This window comes from Ruditapes philippinarum, unplaced genomic scaffold, assembly GCF_026571515.1.
Source record: "Ruditapes philippinarum isolate M1 unplaced genomic scaffold, ASM2657151v2 ctg12620_1_1_1_1, whole genome shotgun sequence".
Classification (NCBI taxonomy): Eukaryota; Metazoa; Mollusca; class Bivalvia; order Venerida; family Veneridae; genus Ruditapes; species Ruditapes philippinarum.
Window position 1 is genome coordinate 73,382 of NW_026856362.1, and position 22,780 is coordinate 96,161.

General features: G+C 35.1%; 1 protein-coding gene across 1 annotated transcript; it reads left to right on the plus strand.

The window, feature by feature from the left end:
- The first annotated feature begins 325 nt into the window (after positions 1 to 325).
- LOC132746290 (uncharacterized) lies at positions 326 to 18,273 on the plus strand. The gene is made up of 4 exons (XM_060735393.1): positions 326 to 379; positions 9,747 to 9,791; positions 11,909 to 11,994; positions 17,830 to 18,273. Exons 1-4 carry the CDS (start codon positions 373 to 375, stop codon positions 18,091 to 18,093), a joined length of 402 nt encoding a protein of 133 aa, XP_060591376.1. The 5' UTR covers positions 326 to 372; the 3' UTR covers positions 18,094 to 18,273.
- The last annotated feature ends 4,507 nt before the right edge of the window (positions 18,274 to 22,780 follow it).

The window sequence follows — 22,780 nt, forward strand, 5'->3', positions numbered from 1 at the left end:
TTGTAACCTTACTGGGCTTTGGTTTTACATGTATGTTTTTATTTTTTAAAAATATGTAAAAAAAACATATAATTTAAAAATTTCATTATAATGTTCTAGCCTGTTGAAAATGGGTTTTTTATTTATGTTATCTGGGAAATAAAATTTAAATTTCTGTTACCCTGTTGAATTTTATTTCGAGATTTCTTTCCCATTGGGGAAAAAAAATTTTTATTTGGGCCCAAGGGTTTAAACCCAATACTCCTTTTATTTTTTAAAAAATTTTTTATGATGGGCCTCATTTGAAAGAAAATAAGAGTCATGGGAGTATTTCGTTTGCCCGTTAAAATGATTAATAATAGATAACGTTGATTAAGATCCGAAAGTGTCATCATGAATAGTTAAGTACATTTTCAACTCTTTTGGGGTTTTTTTATTATTTATTGTACAGTGACATAATTATGTAATTTTCATTTAACAAGTATCTTAATAATGATTTAACTAACTGCAAAGTTAGTACATGGAGTCAATACAAAGTTTGGCTTAAAGTGTAACTGTGACTTACTATGTCTGATATTGTGCCATTTGTACGTTTGGACAATAGTGATTTTTTATTTCGTTCTTACCCGCGATGCACGACGGTACGATGGTGAAACCGCGATGGTACGATGACACGATGTCGCGTTTTCACCATCGTGCCATCGCGCCATCATGTTTTCACCATCGTACCATCGCGTTTTTACCATCGTGCTATCGTCTTTCACCATCGTACCATCGCGCTTTCATCATCGTATCATTGTTTTTTCACCATCATGCCATCGCGCTTTTACTATCGTACCTCGCGCTTTCACCATCGTGCCATTGCACTTTCACCATCGTACCATCGCGTTTTTCACAATCGTAACCATCCCGATTTCACAATCATTTGCAATCGTGGCTTTCGCCTTCGTGCCATCGGGTTTTCACCTCGTGGCCATTTGTGTTTTCACCATCGTACCATAGCGTTTTTCACCAGCGTGCATCGCGTTTTCCCACCATCCGTACCGCACTTCGGGTTTCACATTGTGCCATCGCGCGTTTTTCACTATATCGTACCATCGGGTTTTCACCATCGTGCCATCGCGTTTCACCATCGTAACCCATTTTAGAACTTTCGGGTCAGTATGAGCAGTACTCATATTTACAGAAAGATGTCAGATTCTGATAGGCAGATAGTTAAACAAGTTTAGAATACTTATTAATTTGAATTATAAATAATAAAACCTGTTTTCTTTACATTAAATTTTCCATTTCATTAGTTTAAGCATAGTTTATTTCGAACAAATTCAAAATATATATACTGACAATAATGTACATAATACAAACATGATATGTTGAAAAAGGATTGGGTCCGAAAGCTGAGCTTATAAAGGCCTTCTCCTTATAGATTTACAATGCATAAAATACGGTATGACAGTATATGTGACTTGCTTGAAATGTATCTGATTTTACATTGTTTTTAAGAAGTTAAAGTCAAAATTGTTTCTAACATTTAGTTATAATGTATAGCAAAAATATATACAAAATAAGGAATGAGAATACAAGACTGCATCATTTTGTTATATAAAATTAAAGAGAAATAACGTAAATTAAGATAGACAGAAACGAAGTAAGAAACGTTCAGCAAAATAGAAAAGAAGAAGAAATAAATTAAATGTGGATCATTCGGATAGTTCGAATATTTAAATGGGAAGTATTTATTGATTTGAGCTGATGTGAATATGCTTAAGAGAATCTCCTGCTTTCTCGGATGTATGTCTGAACGGCTTCAAACAGTCTTCTGTTTGCATCATCACTAATGTTTGGGTCTCCATTTAATAACATTTGGAGAGTTGCTGAAAAAATAGTGTTAAGAAAAGAGGCCCTGCTGTCAGCATGTTGACTTTCAAAGAAAAAGTGGTAATTACTTTCCACTATGGCACACTGACAAAGAGGAGATGGAGAAATACTTTTCTTAAATAGATGCTGGTTTAGAGAACTACATTCAGTACGAAGTCGAGCATGATAGATCTGCCTTTTTCTATCGCCTTCATAGAAATAAATCGGACAACTAGAGCTGCTTCGTCTCAAATGGGATTTGAAAGCAAACAGTGAACGTAAATTTTGTACTTCAGTTGGAAGGGCGTTCCGTTTATTCAGAGCAGTTGGAAGAAAAGCATTTTGATAAAGAGTTGTTCGACATTCGAATGGTCTGAATATTTGTAGCATTGCGTAGATCGTACCTTGAATACCTACAGTAGGTGGAAGTAAGGAACACAAGTAATCTGGTGTTAAGCCATTTTTTCATTTTATAAAGTAAGATAAGCATATGATTATTTCTTCGAGATTCTAAGGATTCCCAAGGAACTTCACTATGGAGTTTGTGTAATAATACAAATTGTGTAGCACCGCACACAATACGAGACGCTTCATTTTGAATTTTGTCAAGCTTAAGTTTCTCATATTGTATGAGTTTAGATAGACAACATCGACGTATTCCAAAATCGGTTGGATGAAAGTTAAATATATCACTTCAAGAGATCTACGGTCAAGCTGAAACTTCAATTTCCTCATAATGTGTATCCTCTGCCAGGCTCGTTCGGTAATATAGTTAATGTGACAATGCCACGAGCAATCGTCTGAAAGGTGGAGGCCAAGATGTTTGTGACTGTTTACGGTTGTTATTTGTTGGTTATGCATAAGAAGTGAAGGATGAACGTGTTTATTTCTTTTACGAGAGATAACCATAGATTCAGACTTCGATGGATTAAAAGTAACCAGCCATTTTTCAGCCAAAGCTGATATCTTGTCTATATCAGATTAAAGTGTTTCAGCAGCAGAAGCAGGGTCAACAATAATATGTAAACTGGTATCGTCAGCAAAAAGATTAATTTTAGAGCCTATATCTTCCACGATGTAATTGATGAAAACAAAAAATAGTAGCGACCCATGGATTGAGCCATGGGGTACTCCAGCCTTTACTATCGACCAGTCTGATTGGACCCCAGGTAGGATAACTGCCTGGTGCCTGTTAGAAAGATAGTCAGAAAACCAGTTAAGTAGACAACCGTCTACTCCAGCAGCTTTCAGCTTAAAGAGAAGACCTTTGTGCCAGACTTTATCGAACGCTTAACTTATATCAAAGAACACAGCTCCAACTTCTAATCCGTCATCTAAAGCTTTACATAATTTGTTGTACAAGCACGTTAACTGGCTTACCGTTGAGTCACCTTGTCTGAAGCCTGACTGTACGGAAAAATAAAGTTATTATCTTGAAGAAAATTAAATAGATACTTAAATACAATACGTTAAAAAACCTTTTCTACGCAGCACTGTAACACCGCACTTTGGGGTCAAACGCACTTTGGGGTCGAACCCCAAGGTGCGTTACGCACTTTGGGGTCGGACCCCATAGTGCGTTACGCACTTTGGGGTCCAATTTCGACCCCAAAGTGCGTTAAACAGGTACATATGCATTTTTCAACATCAGGCAAACGACCGCGCACTTTGGGTCAGAGAAAATTTATGTTCATTATGTTTTAAATAATATAGTGTAGTCAAGGCCAATGGTAAACAAAAATCAAGGTATTAAATAGACACAAAACATGTGCCCTGAATCAATAGGGATTTAAATGGTCTTGATTAGTAAGTGAAGAACTTTCACAAAATAAATCACCAAAAAAAAGAATTTGTATCAATGCAGCACGCCCCAGATTCACGCTAATTTTCATGAAAATTTTGAAAATTTATTTGAAATGTATAATATTGTGGAATAACCAAAAGGAAGCAATTTGCACATTATCAATGGCACCTATAACTAACGTAAATTACCAAAAGTTGTCAAAAATATGCATAAATAGCCCTTAATGCGTTAGTAACGCAGTAGGAATATAGTTGTAAATATTGAAAACTCAGTCATTGACTGCACATAACATGTAAAATATTACTTGAATCTTGAATCATTTTACATTTCCTATAATTGTAGTACATATTTCTCAAGTTTGATTTTATTGAAATATTTTGACTCATCTGGAGGCATGCAGTTTTAAGCTTAAAATATGTTTTTCTAGAATTTTCCATTTATTTTAAAAGAATGTACATCTTTCATTAACTCCATTGTTTTTTGCTAAATGCATCATTTTCCCGTTTGTTATTTACACATTTTACAGAAATATGATAGTCTTTGCATAGACAAAGGTATAAATTCTGGGTAATCTTGGTAAGACATTTCAGTAAAAAAATTGCCTGATAATATGTTAAAATAGCCATTCATTTAGCTAAATGTGACACATTAGAAACTTGACTAGGTGAAGATGCGGCTTTAAGTAGTAGTCCGTACAGGCAGTCAAAAAATATCAACTATTTAAGTAGTCGCACATTAAGAGCGAGCTTCAGAATAATGTAAAATTCTCACTGGGGGTATAGAGGGGATTGTGGGGTATCGATCTCCCAGAGGTTTAAAAATAACATTTTAAAGGCCCATTATGCTTTTATTTGTTTTTCTTCAGCTTTTTTTATTTTGATGTTCTTTTATATTATCAAAAAGATACACATTGGCCAATTACCTGAACCATCTTTTTCATCTGTTGCTTTTTGACAATGATGAGTACAGTACTGTTATAGTAGTGATAAGTAGTTTACATGTTTTATATGGAAGTCAAATACTACATTGTTTTGACTACTTTTATGACAAATAATTTCACATTTATCGCTACTTTATTCAGGTAACAAAGCATCTTACATTTCTCTGATACCATTATTTTAACATTATAAAATTCATCTTTCTAAAAAAGTATGTAAGATTTCCCATTAAAAAAGCATCTGGCGAACGGTTGTTACGGAGGGAAAAAATATTAGCTGCATTTTATTTCATTCCTTACATATTTAAAATGGAGCTCAACATGGCACCAAAAGTTATCAAGTAAATGACTGACAAAACGGGATATTTTTCGCAGCATCTTTAAACTTTAGGAATACACGATTTCTGTACTAAAATATTTTGAACGGTGGCAAAAAAGTGACATTTGCAACTTTTTTTTTGTTTTTGATACTTTTTTTTTCCGTACATATTTTCTGTTGTTTTTTTTTTTGTTTGTCATACATTTTTTTTTTAGTTTTGAAGACATACTTTTTTTAGTTTTGCATACATATTCTTTTTAAGTTTTGCATACATATTCTTTTTAAGTTTTGCATACATATTTTATTTTAGTTTTGCATGCATATTTTATTTGAGTTTTTGGTACATATTTTATTTTTGTTTTGTTTTTTACTTTTTTTCGTACATAATTTTACATGACGCCATTTGCAAAGTAGAGGTTTGGATAAAAAACGCCATTTGTAAAACACCCCATTTGCAAACGACATTTGCAAATACAAACATTTTCATTTTTGGAGGTATCAAAAAGATAATAACACTTTTTAGTATATATATATACAGAGACATAGATATTATCTATGTCTCTGATATATACATGTACATGTATATATATATATATTTTTTTTTTTCTAAATCAGTGGAATATAAGGACCTATTTAGATCTTTTATTGTGCATTATTGTAATACACCAGTCATTTGTAACCACCTCCCTTGCCCCGGGGGAGTGCGGGTTAAAAAAAAATCGTGTGATGTCTGCGCTGTTCTGGGGCATAAGGCAGGAATGTTATTATCTGAATATCCCCCGCAGGGCGAAGATTTTACCAGTGGTCGGCTTGGTTTAAAGTCAATGCCCCTCCCTCCGCTATACTCAGGGGGTGGGGTTGAGTGGTGCATATTCATTCACCAATCAACAGCCCTTTCCAAATAGACACTACTATAATAGTAGATAATAATTTTTAAAAAAATACACTAATGATATAAAATACATATGATTTAAAAAATGGGCCGAAAAAGGTCGGCCGAAACCAGACTTGCGCGGCCAAAAACGACTGGGCCGATTCCAAAAAATGGGCCGAAATGTGACCAAACTACTGTGCTAGTTTTATACTCAACTATGGGCTATTATGAGATGTGAAGGCTGTTTTGATTGGCTAAAATATGTACGAAAATCCAAAATAAAAAATGTACGAAAAACTTTAATAAAATATGAATGCAAAGCTCAAAAAAAAAATATGAATGCAAAACTGAAAAAAATATGTATACAAAACTTAAATAAAAATATGTATGCAAAACTTAAATAAAAATAAATGCAAATGTCACTTATATGCCACCGTAATTTTGTTATATGAACAATTATTATTATTTTTAGATATTTTAAATGGTTAAATTAATGAAACTTTTATCACTTAAGGATCATCAAAGTATTGACCGCCATCTTGAACTCCACCTCAAATATTTCAATGTCGAAGATCGAAAATAAGTCAGTTCTCAGTATTTAAGCAGAACTCAAATTACACCTTCGGACCTCTGGAACCCAAAGTGCGTTGATATGTAGCATATTAACGCACTTTGGGGTCAATTTCTCGATTTTGACCCCAAAGTGCGTTTGACCCCAAAGTGCGGTGCGAAGTTTAACGCACTTTGGGGTTGGACCCCAAAGTGCGTTTGACCCCAAAGTGCGGTGTTACACAGCACAACAGGGAAATCGGACGATAGTTATTTGGAACAGATGGATCACCTTTTATAAAGACAGCACAAACATTTGCCTTTTTCCATGTAAATGGTATTTTAAAAGTCTGAAGAGACTGATTGAGCAACGAACGTAGGGGAAATTTAATAACCGAAACAGTTTCCCGCAATATTCGGTTACTGACCCCATCAGGACTTGAAGCTTTGTTTGTTTTAAGTGACAGCAGAGCTTCTTCAACATCCTGAGGAGAGATAGAAATAGAACAAAGTGTGTTTATGGGCAGATTACAATCATTAAAATGAAGTTCTTTATCAGCATTATTTAGCGACGACTGGCTACAGAAAAAATCATTCAAAAGGTCAGATTTTAATTTTGAATCAAAAACAAGGTCATCGTTGATTGGGTTTTTAAGTGGAGAAATGCTTTGTTTTTCAGTGGGTGAGATATAGTATTTGATTAGTTTCCACCAGTCCTTCTGTGTAGTACAGTCTGACTTGAGAGACTCTGCCATTTGTAAGAAGTGGTTATGTTTAGCCGTGCGTATAAGTGTAACGATTTTATTACGGAGTTGTCTAAATTTGTACCAATGGTGCGAGTTCTGTGAGTATTTGGCTCTGTGGTCATATTTTTTTGCGCTTATGTATTAGTTTCTTTATTTCTGTTGTAATCCACGGAGCATCGTTAGGCTTAACAGTTACTTGCCTCGTTTGGATGAATGATTTAGATAGTTCCAGGAGTTTGTTTGTAAATGAGGAAGTATAGATATTGATGTCATCTGTTTTCAACTGATTCCATTCGGTGTTACTAATGCTGTTTTCATTTCATTATACTGTATATAGATCAAATACTATCTAATATATGATTATATACGCTTAATAAATGTTTGCGTGTTTTCGTTTGCTGTATTCAAGATATCAACTGTACAGAGCACAAGGGTGCCAACTTAAATATTTTTAAATTTTTGAGCGATTGCCGATGGTGAAATCGCGATGGTATGTTGGTGAAAAGGCGATGTAACATCAGATTTTCACCATCGTGCTATCACGCCATCGCAATTTCACCATCGTACCATCGCGTTTTCATTATCGTACCATCGTCTTTTTACCAGCGTACCATCGTGCCATCGCGTATTCACCATCGTGCCATCGCGCATCACGGGAACAGACTACTCAGTAAAATATCACGACTGTCCAAACGGAACACAGTACATCTGTCGTTATTTCATGCTTTCGCCTTTCGCACCGCAGGGCACCAGACGGAAGCACGAGAATGTAACCACTTTGTCGTACTTTCGCTTTGCGGACATGGACGAACACACGACAAAGCGGTTACTTTGTCGTATTTCTATGCTAAGCTATGGCGCGCTGCGGAACAAATATACGATATGACAAAAACTGCCACAATATCGTCACCTTTATATGTTGAATAAAAATGACAAAAGTAATAAATCAATACAAAATCAATTGGAACCAAAATATAACAAGAGCACCGCTAGGATAAGCATTATATGCCCGAAAGTTTTAGTAAGGATGAAGCATTTGTAAGACATGGAAATTAAATAAAGTATTACCTCCTTCAAAAAGCAATTCTCCTTTATAACTGAAAAACCTTCATATAAACACAGTTGCTGTTTCAAAAGCACCACCATCAAGTTGGTATCTTGTAAGTAAAAATGCTACGACGGATGTACGGAAAGTGACATTGACCTTATGACCCAAAAATAATAGGGGTCTTCTTCTCAATATTGACAATCATCATATGAAGTTTGAACACAGTGGGCCAAATGGAACATAAGTTATGCTCCAAAACACAATTTTCAGTGTAAAGATCATTGTGACCTATGACCTTATGACCTCAAACTCAATAGGGGTAATGTAATGGATATGGCTGTTCTTCCTACAGCTGTAGGTTGATTTATACTTTAAGTTACTTAGCGGAAACTGTTCTCAGTTTTAAGGTAATAGTGACCTTAACCTTTGATCTGGTGACGCAAAAAACAATAGGGGTCTTTTACCCAATATGGACACTCATCCTTTGTAGTTTGAATATTGTGGGCCAAATGGAACTTAAGTTATGCTCCGGAACTGTTTTCAGTTTTGAGGTAATAGTGACCTTCACCCTAGACATTGTGATCTCAAAAGCAATAGGGGTCTTCTACTCAATATGGAAGATCATCTTATAAAGTTTGAATATATTTGGCCAAATGGAACTTAAGTTATGCTCCGGAAACTGTTTACAGTTTTTGAATAATAGTGACCTTGACCTTTGACCTTGGTACCCCTAAATCAATAGGAGTCTTCTTCCTAATATGGACAATCATCCTATGAAGTTTGAATATTGTGGACCGAATGAAACTTATGTTATGCTCCGGAAACTGTTTTTAGTTTTACGGATATACTGACTTTGACCTTTGATCTTGTGACCCCAAAATCAATAAGGGTCTTTTACCTGATATCGACAATCATCCTATGAAATTTGAACATTGTGGACAAAATGGAACGTAAGTTATGCTCCGGAAACCAAATTCCTCACGGACGGACGGACAGACAGACTGACGGACGGACGCCGAAATTCTTTCAGGCATATAAGAAAAATACAAGATATTACATTTATGAACATCAAATAGCACATAAGGCCGCAATAGTAACTACAGGGGGCCTCCGTGGCCGAGTGGTTACGGTCGCTGACTTGAGATCACCTCTGTAGGTTCGATCCTCAACTCAGGTCGAAATCTTTCATGTGAGGAAGCCATCCAGCTGGCATACGGAAGGTCGGTGATTCTACCCGGGTGCCCGCTCGTGCCTGAAATAATGCCCGGAGGGGCACCTGGGGTCTTCCTCCACCAATAAAAGTTGGAAAAAAATCGAGGAAAAATCTCGGCGGGACGCTCTAGGATGGCCCGACTTGAGTGTACGGTCGCCCAAATGGGCTTTCCGGCGGCGACCTTAAATAAACGCATTAAAAAAAATAGTAACTACCCACATGCAATAGTTACTACCCACATTCAAAATAACAAAGTCCCGAAATTTCTCATTTATTTTAACACGGAAAAAGTATCTCTGGAAATTGAACCAAATATACAATAAAATTAGTGATCATTTGACAAGTTAGTTTTAGATTTTGTTTCTTGACCTCTGCAAACAGTATTATTAATTATACAATAGAATTATTACACTTTTTCAGTTCCACTGATTCTGACTACAATAATATTCATCAGCTCTGTTAATTGTAAGTATTAGCTCATATATTTGTTTGTACTTCAAGTTAAATACACTTTTCTTGCTAAATTTCAGTATCAGTATTTTCATAAATTCAAAACAAAAGTCAAGATTTTTTCTGATCGATAAATTGTGTTCAAGAAAGTAGTTCAATGAGATTTGTTTAAAGCTGTACATTTTCCTTTTCCTTAAAAGGGGTTGATCATTTATCGCGCTATTCGTGTCGTAAATTAAAAAGATGTGCTTCAATACAGAAATCTTTTTTGTTTATTAACGTCATTGACGTGTAAGCATTCGTTTTTTTTAAGCATATATCATGTAAAATTGCACTTAATTGCTACATCTCTTTGATATGGGAGTAATGTGAAGTGTGTTAGAATAAAAAAATAACGTACAGTGGCATATTTAGATAGTTTTATTGAGTCTCAATTATCCTCCTTGTTCAAGATATGGCCATTGCCAAAAAAAAGCCAACAGGGCTTGCCATTATTGTTCACCCGCCTCACATTTGTTTTCATCTTTATTTATAGATCTACACATGATATTATCACTATGTATTTATATACAATTATTATACGTAGTTACAAAGTACATACCAACATTAAGATTCAAGTATAGCAAAACTTATCGCACTCAGTTTAATTTCTGGCTGTAGTACTTTTCATCAGCTTATTTAGCTGTAGGTAATTTGTTTTTGTGTAAGCCCTTATTTTCATTGCCAAGTTGAGCAGACTTGACAATGTATTTCAAAAGATTGTCTGTTATAATAGTGATTCACCAACAGTTGATATTGGAAAAAAGTATAGGATGAAATATAAATCAGCCTAAAATATAAAAAGACTTCACCACTCTTTTTAAAAAATAAGTACGGAAGAGCATTAGTGCCAGGTGAATGTTTTTTATTAACTCGAAATCTCGAGTTACTAACTCGAAATTTCGACTTACTTTTCTCGAAATTTCGACTTAGCAACTGGAAATTTCGACTTTGTAACTCGAAATTTCGACTTAATAACTCGAAATTTGACTTACATTGCACGACTTTCATTGGTTGTCGGTAAAAGCAAGGATTGAATTCAAGATACTTTCTTTCGTGTGTAGCTGTTGCGCACCTTTAACGTTATTTTACAGAACAATTTAATAGGGTCAAATTGTCCACACATACAGAACTTATGCTTCGCATTTTTGTGGAGGGGGTGTAAAATCACACTTTCCACATTTCCGTGTTAACCGGATGTTTCTTTTTCATAAGCACACATACAACCATCATGTGGAGAAACAACAAGTCCAAAACCTACCCTATTGTAAACTGTGCAATACCATGTGTTAAATAAGTTTTAAATGGCGTGTATACGCCAGTAAGTCTGTCACGTTTCTTTATACTAATAATGTTTTTGTTACATTATTCATTATTTACTAATACTTTGATTCATATTGTGTTGATAAAAGTTGATAAAAGTGGAACTTGTTGTTATATATATGTTTGGAATAATATAAAAGCATCCGGTTTTACAAGAAATATAGTCAGTCCAACAATTTTTACAAACTAATAACTTTTGCCATTCTTGTAATGTTAATAAGTCGAAATTTCGAGTAACTAAGTCGAAATTTCGAGCTACTAAGTAGAAATTTCGGGTTAGTAAGTCGAAATTTCGAGTGAATAACTCGAAATTTCGAGATAGTAAGTCGAAATTTCGGGCAAGTAACTCGAAATTTCGAGATAAGTAACTCGAAACTTCGAGTTACTAAGTCGAAATTTCGAGTTAGTAAGTCGAAATTTCAAGTTAGTAACTCGAACTTTCGAGTTGATAAAAAACATGCACCTGGCACTAATGCTTTTCCGTAAATAAGTGTTCACAGGACTGGTATTTATCAAAATGTCCTAAGGTCACGTGAGTTTTTTATTGTTCATGGGAAGTTAATTATAAATTGTAATGATTTTGGCAAAATGTAAACTTATATTGACCTTCTCCTTTTCACTCACTATATACCCATGGACAGACAAAATGTCAATTTAAACAAGAGACAATTGTTTTTAAACAAAAGCAATGTGTATATTTACCCTTACCTTTAACAATTCACAATGAAATATAGCATATATATTCCCATTGTTCTTCTATCTTTTACCAGACGTCGAATCTTTACTGTGCTATTCATGCAGTGATTTAAAAAGCAACGAGCAATGTTTCAATACAACCATGTGTCCAGATGGAGAGGTAAAAAATAATATTTCGTTGTGTTTGCTTTGTCGTTGAGTGAATGCGATACTCGTATTTTTTTATTTTATTTTTTTTTTTTTTTTTGGGGGGGGGGGGTTGGGGGGGTTTCATCATTACTTATATTACTTTATGTACGATTTCTAAAGGAAATTGATATTGCATATGACAAATACAAACATGCCATCCATTGTCCACTGCTTCGTTTTTATTTCGTAAATACTTCTCCTACCTGACACTGCCTTAGATAATCTCTATCTGACCATATAAACCCGCATTTTTTTTAAGCGCCGGATAATAAACATCTACTGATGACGTATTATCCGGAACCACGTGGAGCACGCTCTCCCATGTTTCAGTTTTTCTCTTGAGCGGCCATTGAGCACATAGAAGTGTGCCACTCGCGTGAAAATTTTATTGTTTGTTGGATTTATTTAATTTGTTTTGTTTTGATGGCGGAAGTTCAGGTAAGGAAAGGTGTAGAAGCGATAGAGGAAGGAGAAATTCCTTCGGATAAAGATATTTCTAGCCGTTTTTCGGACACAAACACTAAACGTTCCGAGAAAAGTAGCGAGGACCCAAAGTCGGGTAAAAGGAAGAGAACATCGCGTTATGACCAAATGGAAGAAAAATGGTCATCTAAATTCAATGGACTTAGCTAAGAAATGTCTGGAATTAAGCAGTCGTCTTTACTTCAAAACAAAGAGAAAGGCAGCTCTGAATGTTCGCCAAAAAGGCATAGACTTGATAAGAGTGTTTCGCCAAAAAGGCAGAAACGTAGCTATTCTCGCCGTCACCGTAGAAGTGAACGGTTTTCGATGCACACATTTTCGGATAGTAGTCCTAGTGATGAAGACCAATTGCCTTTATATGACAGATCTACGGGTTTTTCATCTGATGAAGGTAATAAAACTCATTTATCATCACGTTCACCATCTAGGAACCCTTTACATAGCCCTAGTCAAAGTTATGTGAGGAATTTAGAGAATGAAAGTCTTAGTAAAAACGTAAGTGTACAAGATTCTCAATCAAAAAATGATTTAGACTTGTTCAAAGTTTTTGGTGATGATGCCAAATTTAAAAAGGATGTTGTTAAAATGGGCATTTCTATTGACAATTCTCAGAAAGAAACTTAATAATAGTTGGCATTGTGACCAGCCATCATTTTTGACAGCTACGGGGGATAATTATGAGGAGTTATTTCCTGTAGACGCAGAAACTGAAAAAAATTACAAGTCCCATCTCTTGATGATATGGTTGAGGATCTCCTTGTTGAAAATTATAGCTCAAAAGCCGCGTTCACATCAAAAAAGACTTCTTTATTCAATCAGCCATGTAAAATGGTGGAACATATTTTGTATAAAGGTCAACAAGCAGCCAAATATGCGCTTACTATGCAGTTATACACGCAGCAGTGTCTTGGTAAATTAATGGTAGCTTTTCAAGATGACTCCTTAGATAAAGAAAAATGTATAACGCAAATTCGTGACATTTTTGCTATATCAACAAAATGTTTAGAACAAATTGGCAGAACAGGTGCTTTTCACCATATAGGTCGAATGCAATTAGCAATGGCAGACACTAAATTGTTTAAACTTAGGGGTAGGGACACTATTTCTAACTTGCCACTTAGAAGTGATGGGGTGTTTGGTTCACAACTTAATTCTAATTTGGAAAATAGAAAAGACAAAAGGAAAGCTATAAAGGAACTTTTTTCGGAGTTAGGTTTAAATAGAAAATGTAAGGCAGTCACAGAGGAGTCTTACCAAAACTTGAAGAGATCTAAGCCTTCTGCTACTGTTTCTAGCATGACTACTGCTAGAACACCGTCAAAACTTCTCTGGTGATTTTCGCATTCCACGCATTCAAAAAGGGGGAAAATCTCAGTATCAACGTGGAAGACGTTTTTCTACTAGAGGAAAACCAGATTTTACCAGACGTTCAAGTGTCAAGGAACGACTGGGAGACACAGTTAAAAAATGACAAGGTAAGTGTTATTGCGAAGTTTCCAGAAATACCTGTCGGAGGCCGTTTGTCTCATTTTTTTCAAGAATGGAAAAATATAACGACAGACAAATGGGTACTAGAAATAATTCAACACGGCTACAAGCTAGAATTTTTGAAGATTCTACTTTTCAATGGAATAAAGGAAACTCGAGTTCCATCTATTCAAACAAATCTTATAGCTTTAGAAATAGAAAGTCTTTAAAAAAAAAGAAAGCTATCGAAAAAGTAGACAAAACTATTGCACATGCCGGTTTGTAAAGCACTTTATTCCTAGTATCAAAGAAAAATTGGGGAAATGAGACCGGTGATAAATCTAAAGCCTCTAACAAGTATTTAAGGAAACTTCATTTCAAAATGGACACGTTAAGCAAAGTCCTGAACCTAGTTCAAAAAGGAGACTGGGGTCTAACATTAGACTTAAAAGACGCTTATTTTCATATAAAGATTTACAACGGACATCGTAAATTTCTTCGTTTTTATTTCCAAAATCAAGTTTATCAATTACGAGCTCTTTGTTTCGGCCCAACAGTGAGTCAAAGGGTTTTTACAAAAATTGTAGCTACAGTAACAGCATATTTACATCGTCAGAATATACGTCTAGCATCTTACCTAGACGATTGGCTAGCTGTAGATCAAACCAGAAACAAATTACTTCTAAAGAGAAATTCAATTTTAAGTCTCCTTTTTCGACTAGGATTCATAGTAAACAAAGAGAAGTCAAATTTAATCCCAAGTCAAGATTTAACTTACATAGGCGGTTTGTTTCGTTTGAAAACAGGTCATGTGTTTCCGACGGAAACAAGAGTAATAAATTTAAAGACGTCTGTGATCGATTTGCTATCGGTTCAACCAACAGCAAAACATTTTCTTGTTCTTCCTGGCCAGATTGCTTCTTGTCTGTTGCTCATACCAAATGCACGACTGTTCATGCGCCCTATTCAGTTATTTTTACTAGCAAATTGGAGTCCAGTCAGCATGAATTTATCAAAAATAATTCCATTGACTCCAGAGCTTCGTTTACATCTGAAATGGTGGTTACAGGATCAGAACATTCTGAAGGGTTACTATTTTCAAACAAGGTCATACCCACATATAATTACCACCGATGCGAGTTTATACGGATGGGGAGCACATATGAAGGGTTATACAGTGCAACGCCGTTGGTCTGCGAGTCAGAAACTTATGCACATAAATTGTCTGGAAATGAAAGCAGTACTGCTAGCTGTGTGTCATTTCCTACCATTTGTGAAATCTCAGAATGTTCTGATTCGAACCGACAATACGACAGTGATGCAATACATAAACAAACAGGGGGCACCAATTCCCCAAAATTATGCATGATGAGTTGGGATTTGTGGAATCTGGCTTTGGAGAACAAGATATTACTTCGAGCAGCACATGTCAAGGGCAAACAAAATTGTCTTGCGGATCTTTTGTCTCGGAAGGAGATAAGGGATTCAGAATGGTCTCTGAAAGATTGTTTTCTTCAGAAAATTTTCAATCTGTGGGGTCATCCATTAATGGATCTCTTCGCAACGGAAAAGAACAGAAGACAATGTTGTTTTGCACTTGGATACCGTCCCAGTATGCATATGCGACGGATGCCCTGTCGGTTGCTTGGCAGAACATGTTTGCGTATGCTTTCCCACCAATACAACTTATACCCAAAGTACTTTCTCACATGAAACAGTACAAGTGCACAGTCATTCTGATAGCACCCTTTTGGCCTCGTCAACAATGGTTCCCCACACTTCTCAGCATGTTAATTGCGAATCCTCTACAACTTCCATGCAGTCCAGATCTGTTGTCTCAATGTCAGGGAAAAGTTTTCCAACCAGAACCAGAGAAACTGAACTTGGCTGCATGGATGTTGTCGACCGAATGTGGTCGACAAAGGGATTTTCTAAAAAAGCTAGAAAGTTGCTCAAATCATCTTGGCGTATGGGAACAAGAAAAGACTATAGTTCCAAATTTAAACAATTTCGTTCTTGGTGTGCTTCACAACAAATTAATCCATATGAACCATATTTAAAAGATTGCATTCATTTTATAACCTTTTTATTTGAAAAAGGGTTGTCTTACAAAACAATTAATGGGTATCGGTCTATGCTTTCTTCAATTTTACCTAAGGTAGATGATTATGCAATTGGAAAGCACCCATGCATGATAAGAATGTTAAGAGCTGTTTTTAATGAAAGACCCCCTATTAAGAAACTTGTTCCTGAATGGGATGTTTGTATCGTTTTAGGTTCTTTGAAGATGTCTCCATTTGAGCCCTTGAAGGATGCTGCTTTGAAATACCTAACTTGGAAAACTTGTTTTTTGATTGCCATAACTACATTTCGTCGATGCAGTGACATACAATCACTTCAGCTTGGTGATGAATCTGTTAATGTACAGAAGAAAGATATTACTTTCATCAGAACTGGCTTAGCTAAACAAGACAGACCTGGTCACACTAGTAGTAACATTTTTGTGCCTTCTTTTCAAAAAGATAAGTTGTTGGACCCGAAGAGAGCATTGACATATTACCTTAGGAACACAGAACAATTTAGAAAATCAGGGTCTGAAGAGGTTATCAAATTATTTTTGGCTGTCAATAAGCCTCATAAACCAGTCTCATGTCAGACCATTTCTAGATGGTTAACTAATACTATTAAATTTTGTTACAAGTTTGCTCAGAAGAACCCTGGTAGAGTGCATGGTCATCAAACCAGATCTAATGGACCTTCTTTTGCATGATTCAAAGGAACATCTTCCAAGGACATTATGGAGGCAGCCGATTGGTCAAGGGAGACCACATTTGTAAAATATTATTTGAAAACTATGGGTACTAGAGTACTTGATGTGTAAGAAAACACAGATAAAAGTTTTCTCCTGAGCGGGTTGCAAGTAGGAGTTTTTATTAAACAATTCTATATTATGGGACAATTATATTGGTTAAGATAAGTGTTACCACTGTGGTACAGTGGATCTGTACATAGTTAAGAAGTGATTATGGGAAATCACATTTCTTGAAGTTTCAGTCGATGATGTGGAACACATTTTTAGGTGAGTGGAATTAAAATAATTAAATTTTCACTTAAGCAGTTTGTACTGCTGTTGAATCTTATATTATCTAAGGCAGTGTCAGGTAGGAGAAGTATTTACGAAATAAAAATGGAAAATTTGGTTACAAATTAAAGTTTTATGAGTAAATACGAACCTACCTGACACTGCCGGTTGCCCTCCCACCTCCCCATGTGTTTTATTTTGAGTTGGTCAATGGGCCGCTCAAGAAACTGAATCATGGGAGAGCGTGCTCCACGTGGTTCCGGATAATACGTCATCAGTAGAGGTTTATTATCCGGCGCTTTAAAAAATATGCGGGTTATATGGTCAGATAGAGATTATCTAAGGCAGTGTCAGGTAGGTTCGTATTTACTCATAAAACTTTAATTTGTAACCAAATTTTCCATTTTTTTTTATTATGAATTCCATTCTGCTTGTATGCCACGTCATGTTGAAAACGAAATTATATAGAATAAAGAACAATTAAAATTTCATTTGAAACCCTAAGGAACACCTGTGTGTGTCTCTTTGCAAGGCTCTAATTCAAATTACTTAAGCAGTGCATTGATTGGTTATAAAAGTGGTAGACGATAAACCCTTTTGCTTTTCAAAATTGTACTTAATGTTTAAATGATAGTATGAATTGCTGAAATTCGCTATATTTTTTCGGTTTGCTAAATACTGTGCATATTCTTTTAAAATAGTTGCATGAGGTCTTAAATATAATTTGTGCAACTGATATACAAGTAATTAAGATGAAACACATTCTATTTAAAGGCTTGTTATGGTAGAGCAGATGGACTCTTAACATCGGAAGTGAAACATACAACTGGGTGTACAAAGGAGCTTGTAATATCTATTACTGTTGTAACAAGGTGTATTTTTCGGGTAATCTGTGTTTTGAGATGTTCCCTAGCTTTCCTGTGTTTTTATCCATATTGTTTATGTAAGAGTGCTTTCCCCTTGACTTTGGCGGGAATTTGTACGTGTCTCGTGAATCTCGTTTTCATTTCGTTCAGTGCGTTGGTTGGTAGCCATTGAGAGAGGAAGGTATCTCTGTTCAGAAGTTGTGATGTTTTTTACACTTTAACATGTTTCTTTTTGGTTGGAAACAGTTCATCTTTGTATAAGGTAACTATTGCAATGGCTGAAGTAATTTATTAAAGAATTATTCTTTGTTATTTTGGCTAAGTAATGTACATGTTTCATTTCGAAGATAAATCCAAGTAAGTGAGATCACAATTGCACTGCACATAACCAACTTTAAGTACTGCATGAGTTTAACAAATTCTTTTTCTGGTGAATAGTAGCTTAACCACATAAATCTCTCAGCCATTTTGGATACAATTTAAAGAAAAAATTCAAAAAATTGTAAGTTTCTTCAGCCATTGTAAAAGAACCAAAATAGACACTTGTCTCTTCCATTAAGGTGTTTATGGTATTGTGTATTGATTGACCTACTTCTGTCCAAGGTTAACAGGTTTACAGTAGGGACTGTTTCAAGATTAACTTTTCTGGAGGTGTGTTTTGTTTCTGTGTTCTGATTGGTTGAAAACTGTCCTAGATTTATGTCTGACATTGACATTGGATATTTTGACAGCTGATTTAGTTGGGAGAATTTGGTGAATTGATATTTATTCATTAATTCAAAGTAGTAGACCTATTATAAGTTGATAATAAAAAGCATATAAATAATTATCAATTAAAAGGTTGACAACTACACTTTGAAGTATTTATAAAATATTTGTTTAGATATTAATAATATTTTTTCTTACAGCGGGTGCAATTATTTCCATTGAATATAAACTACAGATAATTTTGTATTTCCTTTGCAGATAAAAATAGTTTAATATTCTACATTGGTTAAGAATACAATGTGACTTTGATGTTTCACACTCAGTAAATATTTATGAATTAATTGATTAATTAAAAATAAAATATTTTAATTAATTAATTTATTCTTCAAATGTAAACAATTTGTTTGTTGAATGAAATTTATATTCATTTAACAATTTGAAGTCAAGTAATTAAAAGTATATTGACTAGGAGGTTATCATAGCATATATATACACATAAAGTGTACCATACAAGACAACCAGTTGTGTTTATTTCATTCCCCCCCCCCCCCCCCCAGCAATAAAACGTTAAAACACCCCTCCCCATCTACTTTCAATTAAACTAAATATTATATCATGAATACTTTCTAAAAAGTTTTGACAGTATTGATGGTATAAAATAGGGATTCCATGTGTTTGAGTTATTATTGCAAACAGAAAATTGATTGCAATTAATACTTAAGTAAACCATGCACAATTCATTGTGTTGATACTTGTTATTGCAAACAAATACATTGATTGCAATAAATATTAAACTTTACGTAACATTATTACTGTAATACTTTGTTACGGTAATAAATAAATTGTTCGCAACATATACTTCGGTGTGCTGCAGCTTTCGTGTCTTTATTTTATACGGTATTTTAAAATACGCTGTGAACATTTGTGATTACATGTTGTAAATATTTGAAAATATTCAAATACTGAAATATATCGGACATTTATGAATACAGTGTTATGAATATTTGAAAAGGAGAGACTGGATAAATTTATATACACTGAAATACTTAGTGTTTAAATTTGTGGATATATTTTTTAGAAGGATTTCGTGACAACTGAAGTTGTTCTTCAGCAGTGAATCCTCGCAACATATATTAAAAGGAAATATATATATTGAACATGACTTCAAAAGAATCTAAAGCAATGGAAGAAAAGGATCGCAAACTTCTGGAAGCATTTCATGAACTAGATGGAAGCGAAGGCATTGAAACGAAGGAAGATCTTTTAGCATTTATCAAGCACGTCGGGACAGGATTATCAGGAATCAAACCTGGTGCTTCGGTACATATTCCAGAGACAACATCTTCTAAATTTCCACGCATTTCATTGTTTTATGGAGAGAAAGGCAAAGGAGAAGTGGGATATGCCACATGGAAATATGAAATAAGGTGTTTATTAAAGGAAAAGAGTTACACACCTGAACAAATACTGCTTGGAATACGACGCTCTGTGAAAGGTCAAGCATCAGATATTTTAAGACATCTTGGCATATCTCCAAGTATTGACGAAATACTTACAAAGTTTGAGGCTACATATGGAGATATCAACACTCCAGTTTCTATTTTAAGGAATCTTTACACATGTGAACAGAATAAAAATGAACCTTTTATTACATATGCATCTAGAGTGGAGGAGATAGCTGCAGAAGCTGTAGAGTTAAAGGCAATGACACCTGTACAAGTGAAAACAGAACTAAATGTGGTGTTATATTCTGGAATGCGTCAACCTTTAAAGCAGTTATGCAATTATATGTATAACACAATAGACAATTATGAGGATTTCAAGGTGGAATGTAGAAAAGTTGAAGCGGAGATGCTCAAGGACAATGATAAGAAAAATAAAAAGGATGATAAACCGCAAAGTAAGCTATGACTAAACAACAATTAGACTCTGCTGAGTCTAATCAGTTTTCAGATATGAAAAATTTATTACAAGAAATGAACGAAAGGATAAAGAAATTAGAGATGGAGAAAGAACAAAGCCAATTTGCACAACAACATATACAGAGAGGAGGATATCCTAGTAGAAGATTCTTAGATAGAGGACAACGCCATTATAGAGGCACACTTGCACGAGGTCAACCTTTCCGAAGTAGAGGCACTTATCAGCCACGACGCCCTACTGGTACAACAACATTTAGACCAACCGGTACGACAACATACAGACCTACATACAACAACAATATTGATGGTGTAACATGTTATCGCTGTAACAAACAAGGACATATTGCTCGCTATTGCTCGGAAAACATGTAAGTGCTGCCATGATGGGACCTGATGCCAGCACTAAACAAAATAATGGTCCAGAACTTGTTGGACATACAAATGAAGCTCAAATATTTATAAATGGAATAGAAGCAAATGCACTTATTGATACGGGCAGCTGTGTTTCAACAGTTAACATCAATTTTTACAACAGCAATTTAAATCATCTAGAAATGAGACCAGTTTCGGAAATTCTTAACATAGAATGTGCTGACGGCAAAACCTTACCATACCATGGTTATATAGAAACTACTTTAAATACTAAAGGAATTCCAAAACAAGAAGATCTTGTTTGTTTATTTCTTGTCGTCTCGGAAACACCTTACAACTCGAAGACTCCTATTCTTCTCGGAACAAATATTTTGAATGAACTTATGGCATCATGTAAACAGAACTTTGGAGAGTTATTCCTTCAGAAAGCTTCACTTTTTACCCCATGGTATTTAGCTTTTAGATGCATCACTGTAAGGAATCAGGAAGTAAAAAGAAACAAAGACAAAATAGCAATAATAAGGAGTGCCGAGCCCTCGCAGATTATCTTGGGACCAAACCAGACTAAGAATATTAGAGGAGTTATCGACAAAGAATTAAACTATCACCCTACTTGTGCTATCATACAGGAAACAGATGAATCAAACCTACCTAATTGTATAGACATCACACCTTCTGTAGTTTATTTTCAGTATAAAAAGAACAAAGAAATTACTGTAAATGTCTCGAATCTTACAACAAATACAGTTGCGATAACACCAAAGGCTATACTTGCGGAACTACAACCTGTCGATGTGGATGAAGCGGTATTTGAAAAAATACAGGATTCACCAAAGTTTGACTTATTCAATGAAGTTACAATTGAGACTACACTTACACAAGATCAAGATACACAAATAAGGAACTTACTGTTAAAGCATCAAGATATATTTTCTAAAAGTGACACTGATATTGGACATTGTAAACTAATGAAGCATAGGATTGATTTGATAAATGACACACCCTTTAAGCAAAGACACAGACGTATACCACCGGCCATGGTTGATGAAGTTAGGGCACACTTAGAGCAGTTACTTTCCAGTGGAGTTATACAGAAATCCAAGTCGCCATGGTGTTCAAATATTGTTTTGGTTCGAAAGAAAAATGGGAAAATCAGGATGTGTGTGGACTACAGAATGTTGAATCAACGAACAGTAAAAGATGCGTACGCTTTACCAAGAATCGAGGAGGTTTTTGACGTTTTACAAGGATCAGAGGTCTTTAGTACAATAGATATGAAAAGTGGCTACCACCAGATTGAAATAGAAGAAACACATAGAGAAAGAAGTGCATTCACTGTCGGTCCACTTGGATTTTATGAGTATATCAAAATGCCATTTGGTTTGTCAAATTCTCCGGCAACTTACCAACGTGTCATGGAAGAGTGTTTGGGTGACTTGAATATGAAGATTTGCATCATTTACTTAGATGACCTAATTATTTTCAGCAAGGATTTCAAACAACATCTAGAAAGACTTGACATTGTTTTGACCAGACTCAAAGAATGTAATTTGAAATTATCAGCCGATAAGTGTTTCTTCATCAAATCAAAAGTTAAATTTCTTGGACATGTGGTTGGAAAACATGGAGTGGAAACTGACCCAGATAAAGTAGAGAAGGTAAAGAATTGGCCAACTCCAAAAGATGCAGATTCCCTGAGATCATTCATAGCATTTGTAGGATATTACAGAAAGTTTATTAGGAATTTTTCAAAGATTGCAAAGCCGCTTACTGATCTGTTACCTCCAACATCTACAAAAAAAGGGAAAATTAAAGCACAAGAGCCATGGAATTGGGGACCAGAACAAGAAACTGTTT

Excerpts from the sequence above, each read along its gene's own strand:
- LOC132746290 (XM_060735393.1), top strand. Across the intron at positions 9,792-11,908 it reads ATTCATCAGCTCTGTTAATT|ACGTCGAATCTTTACTGTGC; the intron begins GTAAGTATTAGC and ends ATCTTTTACCAG. Across the intron at positions 11,995-17,829 it reads CCATGTGTCCAGATGGAGAG|GCTTGTTATGGTAGAGCAGA; the intron begins GTAAAAAATAAT and ends TTCTATTTAAAG.